Consider the following 19,838-nt stretch of genomic DNA (forward strand, 5'->3'; position numbering starts at 1 on the left):
CCAATGCAACATGTGTTGCTTTTGTATTCGTTTATTTACGAAATTTGGTTTATTTTATTATCAAACCGAATAAATTCATTATTCATTGTAAATACTAAAAATATGTCCATTCAACTGATATCATTAACAAAAAGATTGATAACAATTAAACATCCATCATCATGTGTATTGGCTATGAATATAGTAAGAACTATTTCGACCAAACAGGATGGATCAAAAAAACGAACCATCAAATCAAAACAGAACGTTATGAATCAATGGTTGCCATTGAATTCAGATCTCAATCGATTCACAACTCGCACATTTAATTGTGCTCAACTAAATGATCGACTAATTGGACAAAAAGTTCAGCTATGTGGTTGGCTTGAATATAGTCGAATGAATCGTTTCATTGTTCTACGTGATAGTTATGAACGAATACAATTATTCGTAAAACGAAAACAAGATGCAGAAATTATTTCCAAATGTCATTTGGAATCGGTCATACAAGTAACCGGTATAGTTGCTGCTAGACCAGAAAAAGATATCAATGTTAACATGGTGAATGGCAATATTGAAATTCTAGTCGATCATCTTGAATTATTAAACAATTCGAAAGCAAACATGCCTTTTTTGCCACTTCGTGATTCAATTATGTCTACAACTGAAAATGTACGACTCCAATATCGTTATATTGATCTACGACGAGCACAAATGATCAAGATTTTAAGATTGCGATCATGGATGTTGATGGCAATGCGTAATCATCTAGTCGAACGATTTGGATTCATTGACGTAGAAACTCCAACATTATTTAAAGATACACCCGGTGGAGCGCAAGAATTTGTTGTTCCAACACGATTCAAAGATCAATTTTATAGTTTAGTGCAAAGTCCACAACAATTTAAGCAATTATTAATGGTTGGTGGTATTGATCGATATTTTCAAATAGCACGATGTTATCGTGATGAAGGAACAAAATCTGATCGACAACCAGAATTCACACAGCTTGATCTTGAAATGTCATTTACAACTATAGATGGTGTCATGGAATTGATTGAAGATTTAATTCAGAATTGTTGGCCGATTCAGAGCGAAAGAGTAAAACTTTGTAAACCATTTGATCGGATTCGTTATGAAGATGCACTAAACAAATATGGTTCTGATAAACCAGATCTTAGAGCTCCTGATATAATAATTAAGCAAATGAGCTGTCGTCGTGATTGCTATATGTTGATCATTCCTCAGGATTATGATACGGACTTTGTTATCAAAAACTTCCTTCAGAATGATCTCAATCCTCTTTTGAACACATCGAATTTTAATGGTCGATTAAATCATTTCAAGTATTCATCGCTACCATTTCAAACACACGATCTTGATAATGATATCTGTAATGAAATCCGCAATGAACAAAATTCCTTTCAAGCTAATGATTTTATCTGGGTCGCTTCTGGTAGCGATCAAATGAATTGTGTAAGTAAAATTTGTTAATTATTTATTTCTTAAATCAATGTTTTCATCATTTTAAAGCTTGACATTCTTGGTCGAATACGTGCCCATTGTATTGATATGGTTGAAAATGATCGTCTAAGTAAATTGGGTGATAATTCTGATGGTCAACGTAAGCTATCGTTTTGCTGGGTTTATGATTTTCCATTGTTTGCAATGGATCCACAAACTGGCCAATTAAAACCTGAACATCATCCATTTACAGCACCAAAACCTGAAGATCAATCATTGATTTATACGGATCCAGCTAATTGTACAGGACAATCATTTGATCTGGTCATAAATGGTCGTGAAATTGGTGGTGGTTCTATACGTATTCATTCGGCTGAATTACAAAGCTACATACTAAATGATCTTCTTAAATGTAAATCTAAATCAATGGATTATTTTATAGAAGCTTTGCAATGTGGTTGTCCGCCACATGGTGGTTTTGCTATCGGTATTGATCGTTTGATTGCCCTAATTTGTCAACAGCCATCATTACGTGACGTAATTGCCTTTCCAAAATCTGCACAAGGTAAAGATCTCATGTCCGGTAGTCCTGGGCAGATAAGTATTACAACAAAACAATTATATCATTTAATACCATCAGACCCAATTCTCCCATAAACTAGCATTTGTTATTAAATCATTAATTTTAACAAAAAAGAACAATAAAAATTTATTTTTTTCTGTCCAAAAAAGAAAACATAAATTAATTTACAATGAAACATGATTGATAAATACGATCATAGATGATGTCTCATGATGCTGATAATACTTGAATTTCAATGGTTATATCAAAAAGAAAAAAAATATATCCATAATACAGTTAATGACAAGGTAGTTGTTTCGGATAAAAATAAAGAAGAACAGAAACGTAAATGATAATTTGGCGATAAAATGAAGTGTGCAATAAAACCAGAAGGCAGGAAAAACAATCAAACAAGAAAATTGGCTAAATTACTCGACAACAGTTTAGATTCGGCAGTTTGTTCATCTGAAGATGATAATGATATATGTTGTTGTTGCTGACTATGAATAATGGGTGTTGTCGTCACCGTCGATATAGCTGGATGTTGTTGTTGGTGTTGCTGTTTTCCGGTTATATTCGAATTGGTTGTTATTGTTGTAGGCATACCATAAGGCTCAATAGTGTTGTTACAATTAGGTGTTATTGGAAATTTTGGACATCTAACCACTTGCTGATACAATACATCACACGGTACCATTGGACTATCAATCATCATCATCAATGGTGATGATGATTGTATCAAATTCGATCCAGTAGTCATCAATTCAGCTGATAAAAGTGACGGTGGTAACGGAGGTGGTGGCGGTGGTATCATATCAATGGTAGAAATTTTTTGATCATTCTCGAATGATATTGTTGTACCACGATAATTCGGGCTGGTAGATATGCTAGTAGTTGCTGTAGTTATCGGTGGTCGTGATGATGATGGCAAATCCATTACCATCATTGACATAGGTGTAGGTGTTTGTACGGCACTATCACGTAGAATACTTTTTGGCGATGTAGTGGTTGTTGTTATTGTATTGGGAGATGCTGATAATGATGTTCGAGTTGTCGTACCCGAATAACGTACTGTTGGATTTGAAGGCTTATTATGATGATGTTGATGATGCCTGGTTCGACCCAATGTTGAAATCAATGGTTTCGTACCAGTAGTTTGTTGATGTGGAAAAGAAGGATGATAATGACCATGTCCAGCTATGGTTGATGATTGACCACCGGATGTGGCTGATATATGACCTGAATGTGGTCGACGAATAGTGCTGTAACCACCACCACTAGGAGTTGATGCAATAGCCGAAGAAGTAGTAATAGTAGTAGTCATAGTGGGTGTGGTGGTAGAACTTCCAATTATACCTGTCATTGATTGACGTTTTGTTGATTGGCCATAATCGCAGCGACCAATCGATGTTGTTTGCATTGATGAAGGTCGTCGATGGTTATCCTTCATTATATGTTGTGTTTCTTCATGATCGCCTGCTACAGTGGCTTGTTGATTTCCATTACCACCCCTGCCACCCTCATCATCATCATCATCCTCTTCCTCTTCATCATCAAGATCATCTTCAAAATCAAATTGTGGTACAAATTTTCTTTGTTGTTGATGTTCTTGACGAATTTTTTTTACAGCCACACCTTTTTGATAATATAATCGTGCCGATAATACTGCCAGAAAACATACTAAAGATCCAAATAATGAGACTAGTAGATATAACACAAACAATTCTTGATTTCCTAAAAAAAACAAAACGAAAATTCTTATTATTTAATTTACATTCTTTTTGGAAAAAATTCTATATGAACAAACTTTTTACAAAACCAATAGCCGAAATCCAATCAGATATGAATCCAACAACTTGCATTTGTGTAGTCAATTCAGTACAATTAATAGCTAAATGATGATGTTGTTGATTTGGATTATCCATCAACACTTGATTACTATTGTCACCAGAAAATGTACCCGAAGAAGTTTGATGCGGTAATCGTGTTCGCCAAGATTTACCACTAGTTATTATTGATGTCGAATCCATCATCAATTTTGTATTCGAAGATAATGTTCTATTTTTGTTGTTATTATTGTTGACCGACGAAATTGATGGTGAAATATTGTCATTACCATTATTGATAGCTTCATTCAAAATGTTTGTTTTAGATTTTATTTTCTTTTTTTTCAATAGAAACGATGATTTCTGATTATCACTATCATCATCACCATAATCATTATCATGGATACTTTCATCATCATCATCATCGTCATCAATCAAATTCGTAGATGATGAAATAATCGGCTTCACTGTTGTTTCTGCAATGGTCGTTGTCGTCATCATTGTCGTCGATGATAACGTTGACGTTGTTATTGATTCAATACGATGATCATTTTGGAACATATGTTTTGATATACAAGTATAAACAACTTTCAGATAATATTTTACCAAAATTGGACAGGTTGGTAAGGCAAACGTTCGATTCGAAGATGATGATGATGTTAAAATATAATTATCATAATTGGCTAATATTGTACAATTACGTTGTCCTTGACAAATTCTTTGAACAATATCCGATGTATCTGGATCCTGACATAATGTATCAATATTTGTTTGATTTGGAAATCTATTTGTAGTGGCACTTGGTCCAAGCTGATTGATAGCACTGCCCGGACATTCTGGTACACCTTTCCAACTAGCACCAAACATTGCTGAAAATATGACAATTCGATCATCATCATGATGATTATTATTGTTGTTATCATTACATTGTAGCCGTAATGATCGTCCTTCGCAAGCAATTTTATTGATAAATTGATCTTGTTATTGTTCGAAATGAGGATTGAATTTTTTTATTTTATTTTTATTTCCGACTAAAAAAAATTACAACTTACTTGGTCGACATTTATAAGCAACTTCAGCAAATTTAATCACATTACCGCATGGATCTTGTTTAAAACCTAGATTGGTTGCATTTACCCGTAAAACGCATCGATGTTGTTCACGACAAGTTTCTTCAATTTTGAGCAAAAATTTATACTTAATAATTAAAAATCATAGAAAAAATTTAAGATAAATAACACTTTTACTGAAAAAAATTATTATAAAACTTACCCATAGATGTTTGGCTTCTGTACATCGATTCGAAGACAATGACAATGATGTATCGTTAGTTGATTTTTGCTGAATTCGATCAGAATTTGGCCATTCATTTGATGGTCGCCGTCTATAACACATATGACGTTGTGGTACAGGCTGTCCATAATTGGCAACAACAATACTAACAACAGTACGTGAATCACATTCTAAATGTAATTCTTCATTGTCACATGCCGATACTTGATATGTACGTAATGTTCCGGCAAGTAATGCTTTATGACAAAATGATGATAATTATAAGTAAGAGAAAAAAAATTACTCAATCAATCAATCAATCATTCAATTGAATGGGATTATAATTTACAAAGCAAAACATACGTAAATTATTATTTTTATTGATAGGCATCGAAATTGATTCGACCAAATTTAATGATAATGATGTTGATGATGATGATGATGATAGAATCCATATGAATATTGAATAATATAATAAAAATAATATATTCATTTTCGGTTGTTTTTGTTTAGTATTTGGCACATTTGTCACAGATAAATTTTGTCTATTATTATTATTATTATGATGATTATCATCATAATTCGAACATTGACTTGAAGATGTTAATGTTAATGATGAATGTAATTGTCGTTGTCGTCGTAATCGTAATCGTCTTCGTTTATGTAAACAACATTTATCGTTTTGAAAAATGCCGATATTTTCAAGATGATTATCATCATTATAATTATCATTATTCATCATTAAAACTAGATTTTTAGGCAGCCACATTATTTCAAATTGTTTATATATAAAATTGTTGACTAGATGTAACAGAAAAAAAAACGATGATTTTTGACCAGATTTTTACTTTTTTCTTTTCTCTCTTTCTTCGATTTGTAAGTAATTTTATTGAGATCAATTATAAAGATCATTTATGATTATCGTTCTAAATTGATATGTAAAGTAAAATTTAAAGAAAAAATTAATTAATTAACAAGAAATGTATTAAATCAAGAATTTTTGCTCTCTCTCTCTCTAACACACACACTTTCTGTTGTTTTTATTCAACAGCTTAACAACATTCTTGAATCCTGGATAATAAATGACAGGCAAGCAAGCTATGAAGAAGATGATGATGATAAAAAAACGAAAAAAATAAGATTTGTTTATACTAGATTTTAATGGTCAATTTGACATATTTCAACCAGAGAAACACAGCAACGAAAACAAAAAAAAAGCAATTCAATGGATTATGGACTATGGAGAATGAGAAAGATCGTTTCGTTTCGTTTTTTGTTTTCGGATGAACATATGGACCAAAACTTGTGCATATAATAATAATAATAATAATAATGGCTACTTACTTAAACATTTATCATTATAAACACAGCCACACACACACACACACATTAATTTTATCTGTTATTCTGTTTGGTATTCATTTTTGGTTTCGTTAGAACAAAAAAAAACATAGATAAATATATTTTCTTACAATCAAACCATTGGAAATGCAAAATGCAAATATAAACGGTAAGATTGAACTGAAAAAAATGTGTGTTTGAGTGAGAAAGAAACAAAAAAAAAAAAAAAAAAAAATCTCCTGCTGAAGATGTTTTAGAGGAAAAAAAAGCTTGAAGCATTCTGTGTTTCATTCCTATGGTTTCATCATCATCACAGACAAACACACTGCACATCCATCCATCCATCTATCTGGGTTTAATTCTTGGGAACACCGAACGAACATATTATCACAACAACCAATACACAATATAATGGTTTTTCGTTTGTTCTTAATTTATTTTACCACACACACCAACACAGATGTTAAAATTTTGGCATTTTTCTTTTTCTTTCTTTCGAGGATTCAAACAAAAACAACCAGAGAAAAATAAACCAAAATAAAAATTTGGACATTGATTGTTATTGTGTTTTTTTTTTTGAATGTAAACATTTTTTTACAAAATAAAAATTTAGATCAAATAACTAAGTAAGTAAGTAAGTAAGTAAGTCAGTCAGTTTTGATTAAGTTTAGAATGATAGTACATTTTATAAATTATAATCATTCAAACAACAACAAATTTAAATGTGTTTTGTGTTGTTGTTTGTTTGGATTAAGCTTTTGTTTTTTTTCTATTCCAAACACACAACATGATTCGTATTGAATAAAACTTGTTGCTTTTGAAAAATGAATAAAGAATTCAAAAAAAAACAAACTGTCAAATAAGAAATTCTCAGTCAATCAAACCAAAAAAAAGTACCATCTGTTTGTGAGCGCGGGTGTTTGTGTGTGTGTGACATGTGAAATCTTTTTTTTTTTTTTTTTGTTGAAGATAGTCGAAAACAGTTTACCGCGATTATAATCCCGAAAACACATACTGGTTACAAACAAACCAGATGATGATGATTTTTTTTTTCATTTGAAATTTTTCTAAATAATTAATTAAAAAAACAAAAATTCAATTATCTGAGTTAAAATGATGATTTATGGGTGAGAAAGAAGAAAAAATTTCTTTAAAAAGTTTTTTTTTGATCACCTAAATCATTCAGGCAATGATCATGATCATCATGGATGATCATAATCTTTTTAGGTGGTTCTGGTGGTAATCATTCATACAAAAATTTTCACCAGTAAGAAAAAAATTTATTCGACCAGATACCTGAATGAAAGAATATAATTTGATTATTGTCAAATTTTTACCCAGACACACACTTAATGCCAGCCTTTTCAGCAAATTTTTTTTTCACTTCGTTATTCGAACAAACCTCAATTACAAATTGGCCATTATCGTTCATTGAACAAAAAAAAATTCATTAGAATAAGATCCAGATATAAAGAAACCGGATGCTTTATTATGCAATATGTTTTTACGTTTTTGTTTTAAAGAATTTAAAAGAATCTATTTCAAAACGATCTTAAATAATTTGTTTTAAATATTGTTGGTCGGTTTATTTAACTGATCATCATTTATTGATTAATTAATTAATTAAGTGTTAGTAAGTAAAAAAACGACGACAACAACAACAACAAATTAATTGGAAAAAAATTTCAATAAAAACGATTAGTATTCATTTGACATGTTCGGTTTTTTTTCTGGATAACATCATTAATTTCAAATTGTACAACACATCATTGATGAGAATACTACGCAAACAAAGATGACATATCTTTTTTTTCGATTGGTACAACAAAAAAAAACATTAAATTAATTAATCATCTAATCAATCAATCAAGCCGATCGATGAATATATAATCAATCATTTTATTAAATGAATTACGAAACGAAACAAAAAACCAAACAACTATGGTTAGCCTTACATTTAGATCAAATTTATATATTTAATAAGATAAATAATGTCATTCATAAATGAAATGATGATGTTAATGATAAACGGGGAAAAATATATAATGATAATAAATAATATGGAATGACTTTTTTTTTGTTGGCTATATATCTTGGTACAAAATAATTATATTGAAAAGAAGATTAAATATGATGATTATGCACATCATCAAACTCCTACAACTACTTGTCGTATATCGATCTTAGATTGATGCCGCCTACATATCTTTCGTTCAAAATTACTTTTTAATATTTTTTTTTCATTTTTGTTTTTGTTTTAAATACAAACATACGAATCATTCATTGATGATCAAAATGATTATGATGATGATGATGATGACAATGATGTTTTATGAATGAATATAGCGATAGAAACAAGATTCACAGATTAAAAGTTATTGATATGGATTTTCTTTTTTTTTCTTGTTCAATTCCCGTTTCGTGCAACCACACACATACAAACAAACATAACGAACATCATTTCTTGTTAGCAGTTTTAGTTTGTATTAAATTGAAATTTTTTTTTTTAAATACATTTCCCCTATTGAGCATTTGTTTTCCTGGTTTTTTTTTCATTCATTTATTCATTCATTTAGAGAAATTGTAAGTATAATCTATCCTTGTCCAAATCTAAATTCAAATCCAATCAATTGATCAAATGAATTAATGAATGATTTTTTTTTCATACATAGAAATTTTCTTCTCTTTGTGTTTTTTTTTATTGCGAAATTAATCTACCCCTTATTTTATCGGAAATGATTGAATAAAAAAAAATTTTCAATTCAATTTTTTCCAATTTACCATTGAAAAAAAAACAACTAAAGATGATATTCAATGGGTGGTGTATTCTTGAAATATATTTTCTGATTCAAAGAAATTATATAATTGAATAAAATATATTTCGACTTTTATCTTTTGATCTTTTCATTCATTTATTCATTCATTCACTGTTATCTCATTATACCAAACATCTCAATCTTTATAAAAGCAAAACAAAAACTTATATATAATTACAATGATGACCAAACGAATATTAGATTGATAAATTGATTTTCTTCTTCATTCATTTCCCTCTTTTTCATGCGCAATGATTGAGTGAATTTTGATGTTATAAATTAGAAATCTTGTTCTCTGATCAATTCACATTTATGATTATCATCAAAAGCAAAAAGTAAAAATTCATTCTATGAATTATTTGGAACGATTTGTTATGGGAATATATTTGATGGATGTTGTGTCTATGTATGTGTGTGTGTGTGTGTGTGTTGTCTACTGATGTGACATGATTTATTATGTTTTTTTTCACTTCTGTTGTTTGATTTTTGCATAAATGTGTTATCATATGCAGATTTATTATTGTTTCCTTTTTATTTTGTTTTGTTTGGATACGTAATGACAAATGACATTCAAAAATCTGATTATAATTCTTTTTTACTTTGGCTACTGGTTGTTTTGTTTTTTTTTCAATTCAAGGATTTCTTTTCCGAATCGATATTTGTCGTTGTTTAATATGAAAAACTTTCAACGCCGTAACATTGTCAAAAGACCAAATTTTCATTGTTTTTGTTTTTTCATATCGATTATCCATTCTTGTTTTTTTAATGTTATTATTGAGGTCATTTAGGTAATAAATTTTTTTTCACTTTTGATTTTTTTCCCTTTTTTTATTGCTCCCGTGTTTATGTGTGTGTGTGTGTTACGCAATATATCAATAGAATCGATTGTGCATATTATGATGATGATTATGAATGATGAGCCCTGGTACAACCTGTTTTCAAGAATAAAAGAAAAAAAAATTAACATTTTAACACTTTTTGACTTAATCACAAATTTCAATTTTTTCTACTTTTTATTCAAATTGTGGTTATATCCGTTTGGTTTGGTTTTCCTGTTATTATAGCCTATTTTGAGTTTGATTGCATTCCATTATTTAGTTCATCATCATTAGGCCAATGTATTTTTTGTTTGTTTGTTTGTTTTTTTTTGGCTTGGAACGTGACATAAATTTGACATTAAAAACGATAAAGTAAAATGAAATCATTCACACTATAGATAGATATAAAAATATTAGACACACACACATCTTAACCAAATGTAAATGCTGAAGAAAAAAAATTATTCAATTCTCCAAAAAAATATATAGTTGAATTGTTACTGGAATTACTATCATTATCAACATAATCATTCAAACAGCCCATAAGGCTTTTTGGATAATTTCTTCAGTTTATCATTTATTATGATTAACTAAAACAAAAAAATTTTCAGTCTTGTTGATCGATTTGTTTGCTAATAAAACATTGATCACTGATAATATAAACAAAAAAAACTGAATACAGATGGTCAATTTTTTTTGTAATATTTATACTGATATAAATATAAATAGATTTTGTCTCTTCAATATATAAATTGATCAGATTTTCAATGATGATCTATTGGGCGTAAACTTGATTGAATTTTTTTTTTTTGGTTGGTTACTGTTGTTTAGTTTTTGTTTCCTTCTGGTTTATTCTACATGTTTATAGTAGATTAAAACTAAACAAAACAAATTGGCCATTCATTACAAACACACATAGACATTTGGATTTTTGTTTTGTTTTGTTTTGATTATAATCATAATAATAATTATTATGATGTTGTTGTTCGTATGTATATAAAAATGGCAATGGAAATGAATACTAGAGAAAAAAACAAACATTAATTTAATTGCATCATATATAGGAAGATTCTAGGAAAAAAAATTTTCAAAAAAAAAAAAATTCTCCGAATTGATCTGGTAAAAGTGAACATTTTGTTTTGTTTTGAAAATCCATATGGTCAATGTGTGAGTGTCGTAGACAATTATACATATGGATAGAAATTTTATTTTTTCTTTTCCACGAAAAAATGAATGAATGAATAAATAAATAGAAAACATCGAATACAAAAAATAAATATAAATAAAAAAATATTAACCATATAACATCAATCATATCAAGGAAAGATGCATTACTAAAAACACTAAAAAAAGTGAATTTTTGCTGCTGGTTTTTTATACTGTTTCGTTATTATTATGAATATGAATATTCATCTAAAGAGATTATTATAATTTTCCATTATAAGTAGCATTTATAATAGAATTTGATGATGATGACCGATAATGATGATGTTCAATGTGATAAGAATTTAGTTTATTTTTTTAGAAATTTTCGAAAATTCTGTTGCTAAACAGAGCAACATTCTCAAATTACTTTGATGATGAAACAACAACAAAGTGGGATAGGAATAACAAACAAAAAAAATGAAATGTCACACGCAAACATAGTAGTTTTTTGTTCTTAGTTTAGTTTCTTGTCAGAATAGAATTCTCATCTAATTCTTTTAAGTTTTATTCATTCATTCTTAGTATTCATCAACAAAAATTTTCTGAAAATAAAAACTCATTTTCACTCCCTCACACACAGGCATACACATATTGTCATCATCATTTTTTTTTTTTGGTTCTAAATCGCAATTGCATCGATGAGAATAATAATGTCTATAATTAGATACAGAACACGATAGTAGCAAGAAAAAAAACAACAAAGATCCAAACAATGATACGGATTGAAGTTTTCATTTTCTTTTTTATTTTTCAACACAAAGATGCTAGGCAAAGGAGAAATGATGATGATGGTGATGTGGTGGTGGTGATGAAAGAAAACAATGGCAAAAAAAAACTTTGGATAATTGGATCGATTCCCGATAATTTTTTTTTCAAATCATTTACGCTTGAATTTCACAAGTATATTCATTCAACTACAACAACAACAATCATCACGTTTTGATAATCATCATTATCATCGATGATTATGATGATGATGATGTTGAAATCATCAATTTATCAATCATTAAACAAACTTAAAGTAAAAGATAAAAAATTCAATTTAATACTTGTCGTTGGTTTTTGGTTTTTTTTTCGTTTGAATAATTGAAACTATTTCACAGATAATAATCAATTGATTCATTATTTGAATGAATAAAGGAATTTTCAACAACATCAACAACAAAAATTTAAATTGAAAATATTCCATTTGAATGAATGAAAAAAAATCCAGATTTAAAATTCAGACATCAGATTTTTATTATAAAAATTTCTTCAGGCTTTTTTTTAATTCACACATAACCATTTGATTCTTGATGATTATCCGATTAAATCTTGATATGAATAATAAAATTGAATTTCATTGTCAAAATTAGAATAAAATAAAATGAAAACATTAATCGTATACAACAAAAATTTGTTTATCATTTGTTGTTTAACATGAAAATGAAAACAATTTTTTTTTTTGGCAAATGCTTCTTGAATTTTCATTCATTCATTTGTTTTTTCTGGCTGGCTCATTATAATAATGAAAATTGAATCTTAATTACTGTAGACGTTGTCTAACATTATTTTCAATTTTATATAACATAAAGATTATCATTTTATTATTATTATTATTATTCCTATTACATAATTATAATCAAATGTTAATTTACATCAACAACAACAACAAACAAAAATTATGAAAAACATAGCATCACCTTTGTTTTATGGTTGTTTTGTTTTAAATATTAAAATTAACAACACCAAAAACATATAGTGTGAAAATTTACAATGGATCAAATGATGTGGGTGAAAACATCATCATCATCATCATTTTATTATTCACTAGCATTGCAAGCCATTGGCCATTGGCTTCGTCTACTAAGTAGACGAAGTCTAGCTTAGTCATAAGGCCAAGTCCAATGCAAGCCAGCCATTTGTTTATGTAAAAATCAAAAGATCCTTATAAATAAAAAATGCAAGCCATCCATTTTTCGAGCATGCGCATTGAAATAGAAAAAAGTGTTTCGTCTCAGCCAGCCAGCCAGCCAGCCAGCCAGTCAGTGTTTTACTTTTTTATGTTATTAGATGTTTTCACACTTTGTATGCTAATCTAATCTAATCTATGCTAATCTTAAATATTATATAATAGCCATTTACATAAAACATGTTTTGTTTTTGTTTTTTGTTTTTGGTGAAACAAAAACATGAACAAGATTTTTTTTATTATTTTTCATTTACTTTGATTCAAAAGTTTTCTTGTTTTCTTAAACAAAAAAAAAAAAAAATTCAAAACAATCGAAAATGGAAGGAAAACATTTTGTTAAAACGGAAAGAAAAATCAATTATGAATGTTTGTGTGTGCGAGAGAAATGGAAAAAGAATAAGAAAAGCTAAAGTTCTTTGTTGTTGTTCATACTTATTTTTTTTTGTTTTGTTTTGTTTGTTGGTTCTGAAAAATAAAATTTCAAATAATGTGATTATGAAACGATTAATGAATAATAGAAGCGTACAGACTTGACACACGCACACACACACACACACAGTATCAAGTGACAATTCGAACAATTCGCAATGGATATACATAAAAAATTAATAAACTTAAACTCATCTATAATATGAGAACATAAATTCAATACTCAAAAGTCGTTATACAAAATTTATTTTTCCACCATATTTTTACATTAAAACTAAATTGTTACAAATTTTTTCTTTTTTTTTTTCTTTCATTATCTTATACTTTTTTTTTCTTTTTTTTTCAAAAATATTAATAAAATTTTGGAGTTAAGCTCCTTAAAAAAAAAAAAAAAAAAAAAAAAAAAAAAGTATCAAGTGACAATATTTTGTTTCCACTTTTTTTGTTTATTTCATTGGGCTAACAACATTTCAGAATTTTTGTTTGCCATTATTTTTTTTCTATATGAAAACTAACATTTATCTATGAAGAATATTCTTGAGTGATTCCTTTGATAAGAAATAATACACCACACGTACATACATAATCGTTTACGGATGCACATTGTTGTTGTTGTTGTTGTTGTCGTCGTGGAAATTCGAAACAGTTGAAATGTTTGTGAAAGAATAAAAAAAAAAAATGAAATATTTTATGGATAATTTACACACAAACATCTAAGATTTTTTCTTTTCTTTTCTTTTTTTTAAACCATTCCATATAATGACAATTGAAAAATGTCCATTAAATACAACAATACTACCGCCACCATTTTCGTCATTATCATCATCCATGAAACAATTTTTCGAGAATTCAAATTCACATTTGAAAAAAATAAATTTCCTATAGAAATAATAATGATGATAATAGAATCGGGCATTTTTTTTGGTTTTTTCTCTATTTGTTTCAAAAATGTCAAGAATAATTTTATCCAATGTTATGGTTGAAGAAAATTTCGTTCATTGTGAAAAATAAACAAAATTTTTTTTGTTGTTGTTGTTGTTGAAAACTTTTCACTCTCTGACTTTTATATTATATTTCGGTTCGGCAACAATTAATGGTGATGGGAAAAAACATGGTTAAGCTACACATGATGAACAAAATGAAAAGAATTGATTAATTAATTCTTATCATGGTCATTGATGATGATGATGATGATGACCCGAGGATTCATTTTTATTTTCAATGAACAAATTTTGAAAAAATAACCCAAATGAATTGAAATGTTTTCCGGTGTTCATTATTATTATTATTATGAGATGAAAGATCGGGTAAAAGTTTCATTTTTTTTCTCTATCTTCATCTTAATAGATTTCAATAGTCCGATAATGATGGAAAAAAAATGACCTACGGGTTTGGATTTTGTTTGTGCAAAACAAAATTTTGTTCTTTCCCGAACTGGCCTAAAAACTAATTATAATGACAAAAAAAAAAAATATTATCTTTTTTCTGTTTCCAAACATATAAATGACAACCAGGAGGAAAAAAACGCCCATGTTTTTAGGCAAAAAAAAATAGATTTTAATTGACACATCATTATTTATCGATTATTTTTAATCATGTTTTTTTAAAAAAAAATGATGCAGCAATTACGTAACAATAACAAAGTAAAATGTAAAAAATATCAATTAAAAAAAATTCTTAGCCAAAAAAAAATAAATAAACAAACAAACAGAAAAACAATGAAAGAAAAAAGAAATTTTTGTTGTAAAATTAAATGAATGAATTTATGATGATGATGTAAATGAATTTTTTGCGTTTCTTTTCTTTCTTTTTTCTTGGAAAGATTCCCTGAACATAAATAGATATCAGTAAAGCAAAAAAAAACTTGTATAGCAAGCAAGCAAAAAAAAAAATGAATGAATGAATAAAATAGAATCGGTTAAATGAACTCTGTTTAAACACAAACAATTTTTACGCACACACACACACACACATCATCAAACAAACAGGAGTTATTATATTCAATTTGATGATGAATATTTTAAAAATGAAATTGATGATGATTATGATGATATGCGATGCGTTGATTGGTTTCAATTCATGAATGATGATGAACTGGGCGCTTAGCCAAAAAAAAAAAAAAAAAAAAGAAAGAAGATAAGAAAACACTGTTGTTTTTTTCTCAAGTAAGAATTACTAAAAGAAAAGAAAAAGAGGCTTGTGGCCAGAAAACAAAAAACATCAATCCGATTCAATGTAATGAATTTATTTACTTTTCTTCATTGTAATCTTAAAAGAGAAAAAAATGAAGAATAACATACACACAGACACACACACACACAACAAATAAATTCTAAGGAATTTGTTTTTTGAACAAGGCGCCATATGTTTAAAATATGTTTACTTTTTTTCTTATTTTTTCAAGTTTTTTTTCTTCAAAAAAAGGCTTGTTTATTTTATCTTTCTTTTTTGATCAATGTTTTATTGCGAATAAATAAATAATATTCATCATTTTTTTTCTTTCTTTCTCGAAAAATTCTTCTAAAAAATTTCAATTTCAAATATACCCATCTATCAAGAGAGGGAGAGAGAGAGACCACTTGTGAAACAATCAGTCAGCCAACCATTTGAAATGATAAATATCAGTTCATAAGTTAAGTGTTGTGGTACCCTTACTTACTTTTAAAATATTACACTGTTAATAAATTACTTAAGGCAACAAGAGAGAAAAAAAATTAAGTGAATGAATGAATGAATGAATATTTGATCTACTTACATGAAATTTTCAACAACAACAAAAAAAAAGTATTGGGTGTAACTATAGAACTACAACAACAGCAATTTTTTTTTTGCATCTTCTTTTTTGATCTAATTGAGAAGAATTCTATTTTCTTTTTCTCTAATTTGTTCGACTGGAATGGAATACGAATATCAGCAATGATTAAAAAAAACCACATTGAATACAAATCTATTATGAATATGATGATGAATGTATTAGACCAAAAAAAAAAAAAAAAAAAAAAAAAAAAAAGAAAAAAGAATCGATTGTTAGCTTCAAGCAATTCTCATGAACCAAACCAACAAACCAAGATCATGGCAAAAAAAAAAAAAAACACTAAATATAAATTACATTTAAAATTTATTGGAAATGCTTTTTTCCACCCAACCGTTTCAATTTCCCGTAAATTTTCTACACTTTTTTTTTGCAAAAATATATTTCAATTTGCGGTTGAATAGAATTAAAATATTTTAAAAAATGAAAATGAAAATGAATGAAATATGATTCATAGAAATTCATGAATCGAATCACATCATATCCTGTATTATATGATCATAAATTTCATTGAAAATGAGATCAATTTCTTAGAAATGAATGAATGAATAAATGGCTAGCTTAAATTAAAAAAAACAACAGTTATTTAAGCACCATACTTAAATGGGTTGACATCTGCATCGAGCCATAAGTCATATCACTATTTTTTTTTCTTTTTGGAACATTTTTTTGTTTTGTTTTGTTAAAGCTATGTGTTCATATGTTTTGTTAATGTTCCTTTCTCTAAATATTCATCAATAATTTACATTCGTAAATTCATTTCAAATCATTTCGACTATGAATAACAACTAATGACAATTATATTTTACACATGGCTACATTTACAATCATAATATTATATATGAAATTGTGAATTTTTTTTACGCTATTATTATCATACACATTGTCATTGAATTTGAATAATATGGAATTCCGTTTTTATTTCCTGTGAATTCATTGTTAATTACATTAATAATGCGGTGATGGTGATGAGACAAATATTTGTAATATTCATCATCATCATCATCTTGTGTTTCAAGATTGTTTTCTTTTCCACCCTTTTAGCTATAGATGATCAAATTTAATTACACACGCAATTATAATTATGAAAAAAAATATTTTCATTTACATTTGAAAATGAATGAAATTTTTATTGAAATTCATTTGATGCTTGATGAATTAAAAATAAACAATATTTATACCACATACCTTTAATGTTTTTTTCGTTTGTTTGTTGATTGATTAGAAATTGTGTTGAAGTTTTCACTATAGTCCAAATAGATTGATCATGAAGGAAAAAGAAAAAAATGATTGATTAACACGTGTTCATTTCATTTATCAAAGAAGAAGAAGAAAAAAATTACATATGAATGAATGATTTCCACCGATTTTTTCTCATTGGAATGTCATTCATTGATGTAACAACAACAACGACAAAAAAATAATAAATTATTCTCAATCATAGTTTACTTTTCATAATGAAATTATATTACCGGCTTCAATTTGGATAACAACAACAAAACTGCTATTAGAAAAAACATACACACATTACACACACACACACAGAAAATTCAACGGATCAATCTTTCGGATATTTTTTTGTTGTTTGATATTTGTTTGATATGATCTGATTTTTTTTCCATATGAAGCAATGGTAAAAAAGAACGAAAAGAAAAAAAAAGATTTATGATCAAACGGATCAGAAGCGCTCATATATTTTTGTATACTTTTCTCTTTTTTCCATTATAATATCATCATATAACATCAAGTAGCCGGGTTTTTTTCTATTATTTTCCCTAAAAAAATATTTAGTTCAAACATAAATCGTTGTTCTTGTGTGTTTGGCAAAAAAAAGAGAATATATTTTAATGGAATCCAAACAATAGGGTGTCCCGGAACAATTGGCCAATTCATCAATTTGTTTGTTTGATAGAAAATTTTCACTAAGAAACAAAAAAAACCGATGATGATGATGATGATCAGGTGTCGATTAGGATTTTTGGTTTTTTTTTCTTATTATAATCAATAAACGTGAGGATTTTTGTTGTTGTTATTTGTTTGCCTGATAGACTGATAGATGAAAACGTGATTAAAATCAATCGATAATTTTGTTTGTTGTTGATTTTTGGATTCGACAATTTTTTTTTTTTGATTGGTAGAAAGCAGCAAATATTAAAAAAAGCCGATAAAATCAATCAGAAAACAAAAATGAAAAATGTCATTTTTTTTTGGTTGAACTTTTTTTTTGACACACACGCAAACACAGGTGGTAAATATTTACAAACAAACAAACAGCCAACCAAATAAACACAGGTAAACAAAATTCAAAATCAAATGTCAAATGTTGCAAAATGTTATATTTTGTTAACGAACAAACAAACAAACAAACAAAAAATTCACAGATGGATTATTTTCAAAATAAACCAAAAGAGAAGCCAAAAAACATTCATTCCGTTAGATTCAATGATATTAGAATGAAGAAAAATTTCCCGCAAAATTTTTTTTTTTCATTTGCTGTGTCCAGTATCATGTGTGTGTGTGCATTCATCATGATCATCATCATGAATGAAATGCTCAACTAGTCGCTCAAATTGTAAATGATGATGATCATTTTTTCAAAAATTCGTATCTGTATCCGATGATTACACACATGTACGCATTTCAATGATAAAAGAGAGTCTTCTTTTTTTTTGGATGTGCGCATTTAGTTTTTTTTTCAAAAAAAAGACAACAACGTTATTTAGGATTCACTACATATTATGCACATGCTGGAATGAATGAATGAATGAATGATGTTTTTTTTGCCCGTTTTCCATCAATGAATGGGAATTTACTACTTATAGAGAAAATAGGAAAAAACATTTTCTTTTTTTTTCGAGGGCTATATCTTGATATAATGAAAAATTTAACGAATTAGAGAAAGAAAAAATTCATTTTATATATTACCCAGCAAACATATGTGTGGCTATACTATTTTTTACGGATTTTATTCAATGTTGTTGGATGATTAACACATAATTGATTTTTAGGTTTTTGACTTTGAATTTATTTTTTTCGGTGTCATTACATACATACAATGTTTTTCTTTTTTTTATTGGTGGTGGATTAGAATGTTATAATGGACATTTGCACACACACACACACACACACATTCGAATCAAATCCATATCCAGAATATGAAAAGAATATAGTTGTTGATGATGATCGTAAGATGCAAATAAGGCAGTGATTTTTTTCAACAAAAAAAAATGTTTACGACATTATTAAACTCAATCGGTTTTTTTCATTCTCTATCTAAATTCTTTTCTCCGTTCTATTGTATTTCATACAACACACACATTTAAATCACATATTTTATTTTTACAACGAAGCAAAACTAAATT

The 19,838-nt window shown here is 27.9% G+C and overlaps 2 protein-coding genes across 2 annotated transcripts; one reads left to right on the forward strand and one right to left on the reverse strand.

Moving 5' to 3' along the window:
* Positions 1-6: 6 nt before the first annotated feature.
* Positions 7-2,162, forward strand: AspRS-m (aspartyl-tRNA synthetase, mitochondrial). Its single transcript, XM_027339304.2, has 2 exons — positions 7-1,455; positions 1,513-2,162. Exons 1-2 carry the CDS (start codon positions 103-105, stop codon positions 2,098-2,100), a joined length of 1,941 nt encoding a protein of 646 aa, XP_027195105.1. The 5' UTR covers positions 7-102; the 3' UTR covers positions 2,101-2,162.
* LOC113789643 (uncharacterized) lies at positions 2,127-19,095 on the reverse strand. The gene is made up of 6 exons (XM_075820102.1): positions 17,665-19,095; positions 5,467-6,029; positions 5,104-5,360; positions 4,884-5,028; positions 3,813-4,808; positions 2,127-3,739 (listed from the first exon to the last, which is right to left on the reverse strand). The coding sequence occupies exons 2-6, from the start codon at positions 5,870-5,872 to the stop codon at positions 2,412-2,414; spliced, it is 3,132 nt and encodes a 1,043-aa protein (XP_075676217.1). The 5' UTR covers positions 5,873-6,029; positions 17,665-19,095; the 3' UTR covers positions 2,127-2,411.
* Between the last annotated feature and the right edge of the window lie 743 nt (positions 19,096-19,838).

This window comes from Dermatophagoides pteronyssinus, unplaced genomic scaffold (genome assembly GCF_027571235.1).
Source record: "Dermatophagoides pteronyssinus isolate colony J.1.1.1.1 unplaced genomic scaffold, Derpt_VIB-CSIC_2022.12 sq0005, whole genome shotgun sequence".
NCBI classification, from domain to species: Eukaryota; Metazoa; Arthropoda; class Arachnida; order Sarcoptiformes; family Pyroglyphidae; genus Dermatophagoides; species Dermatophagoides pteronyssinus.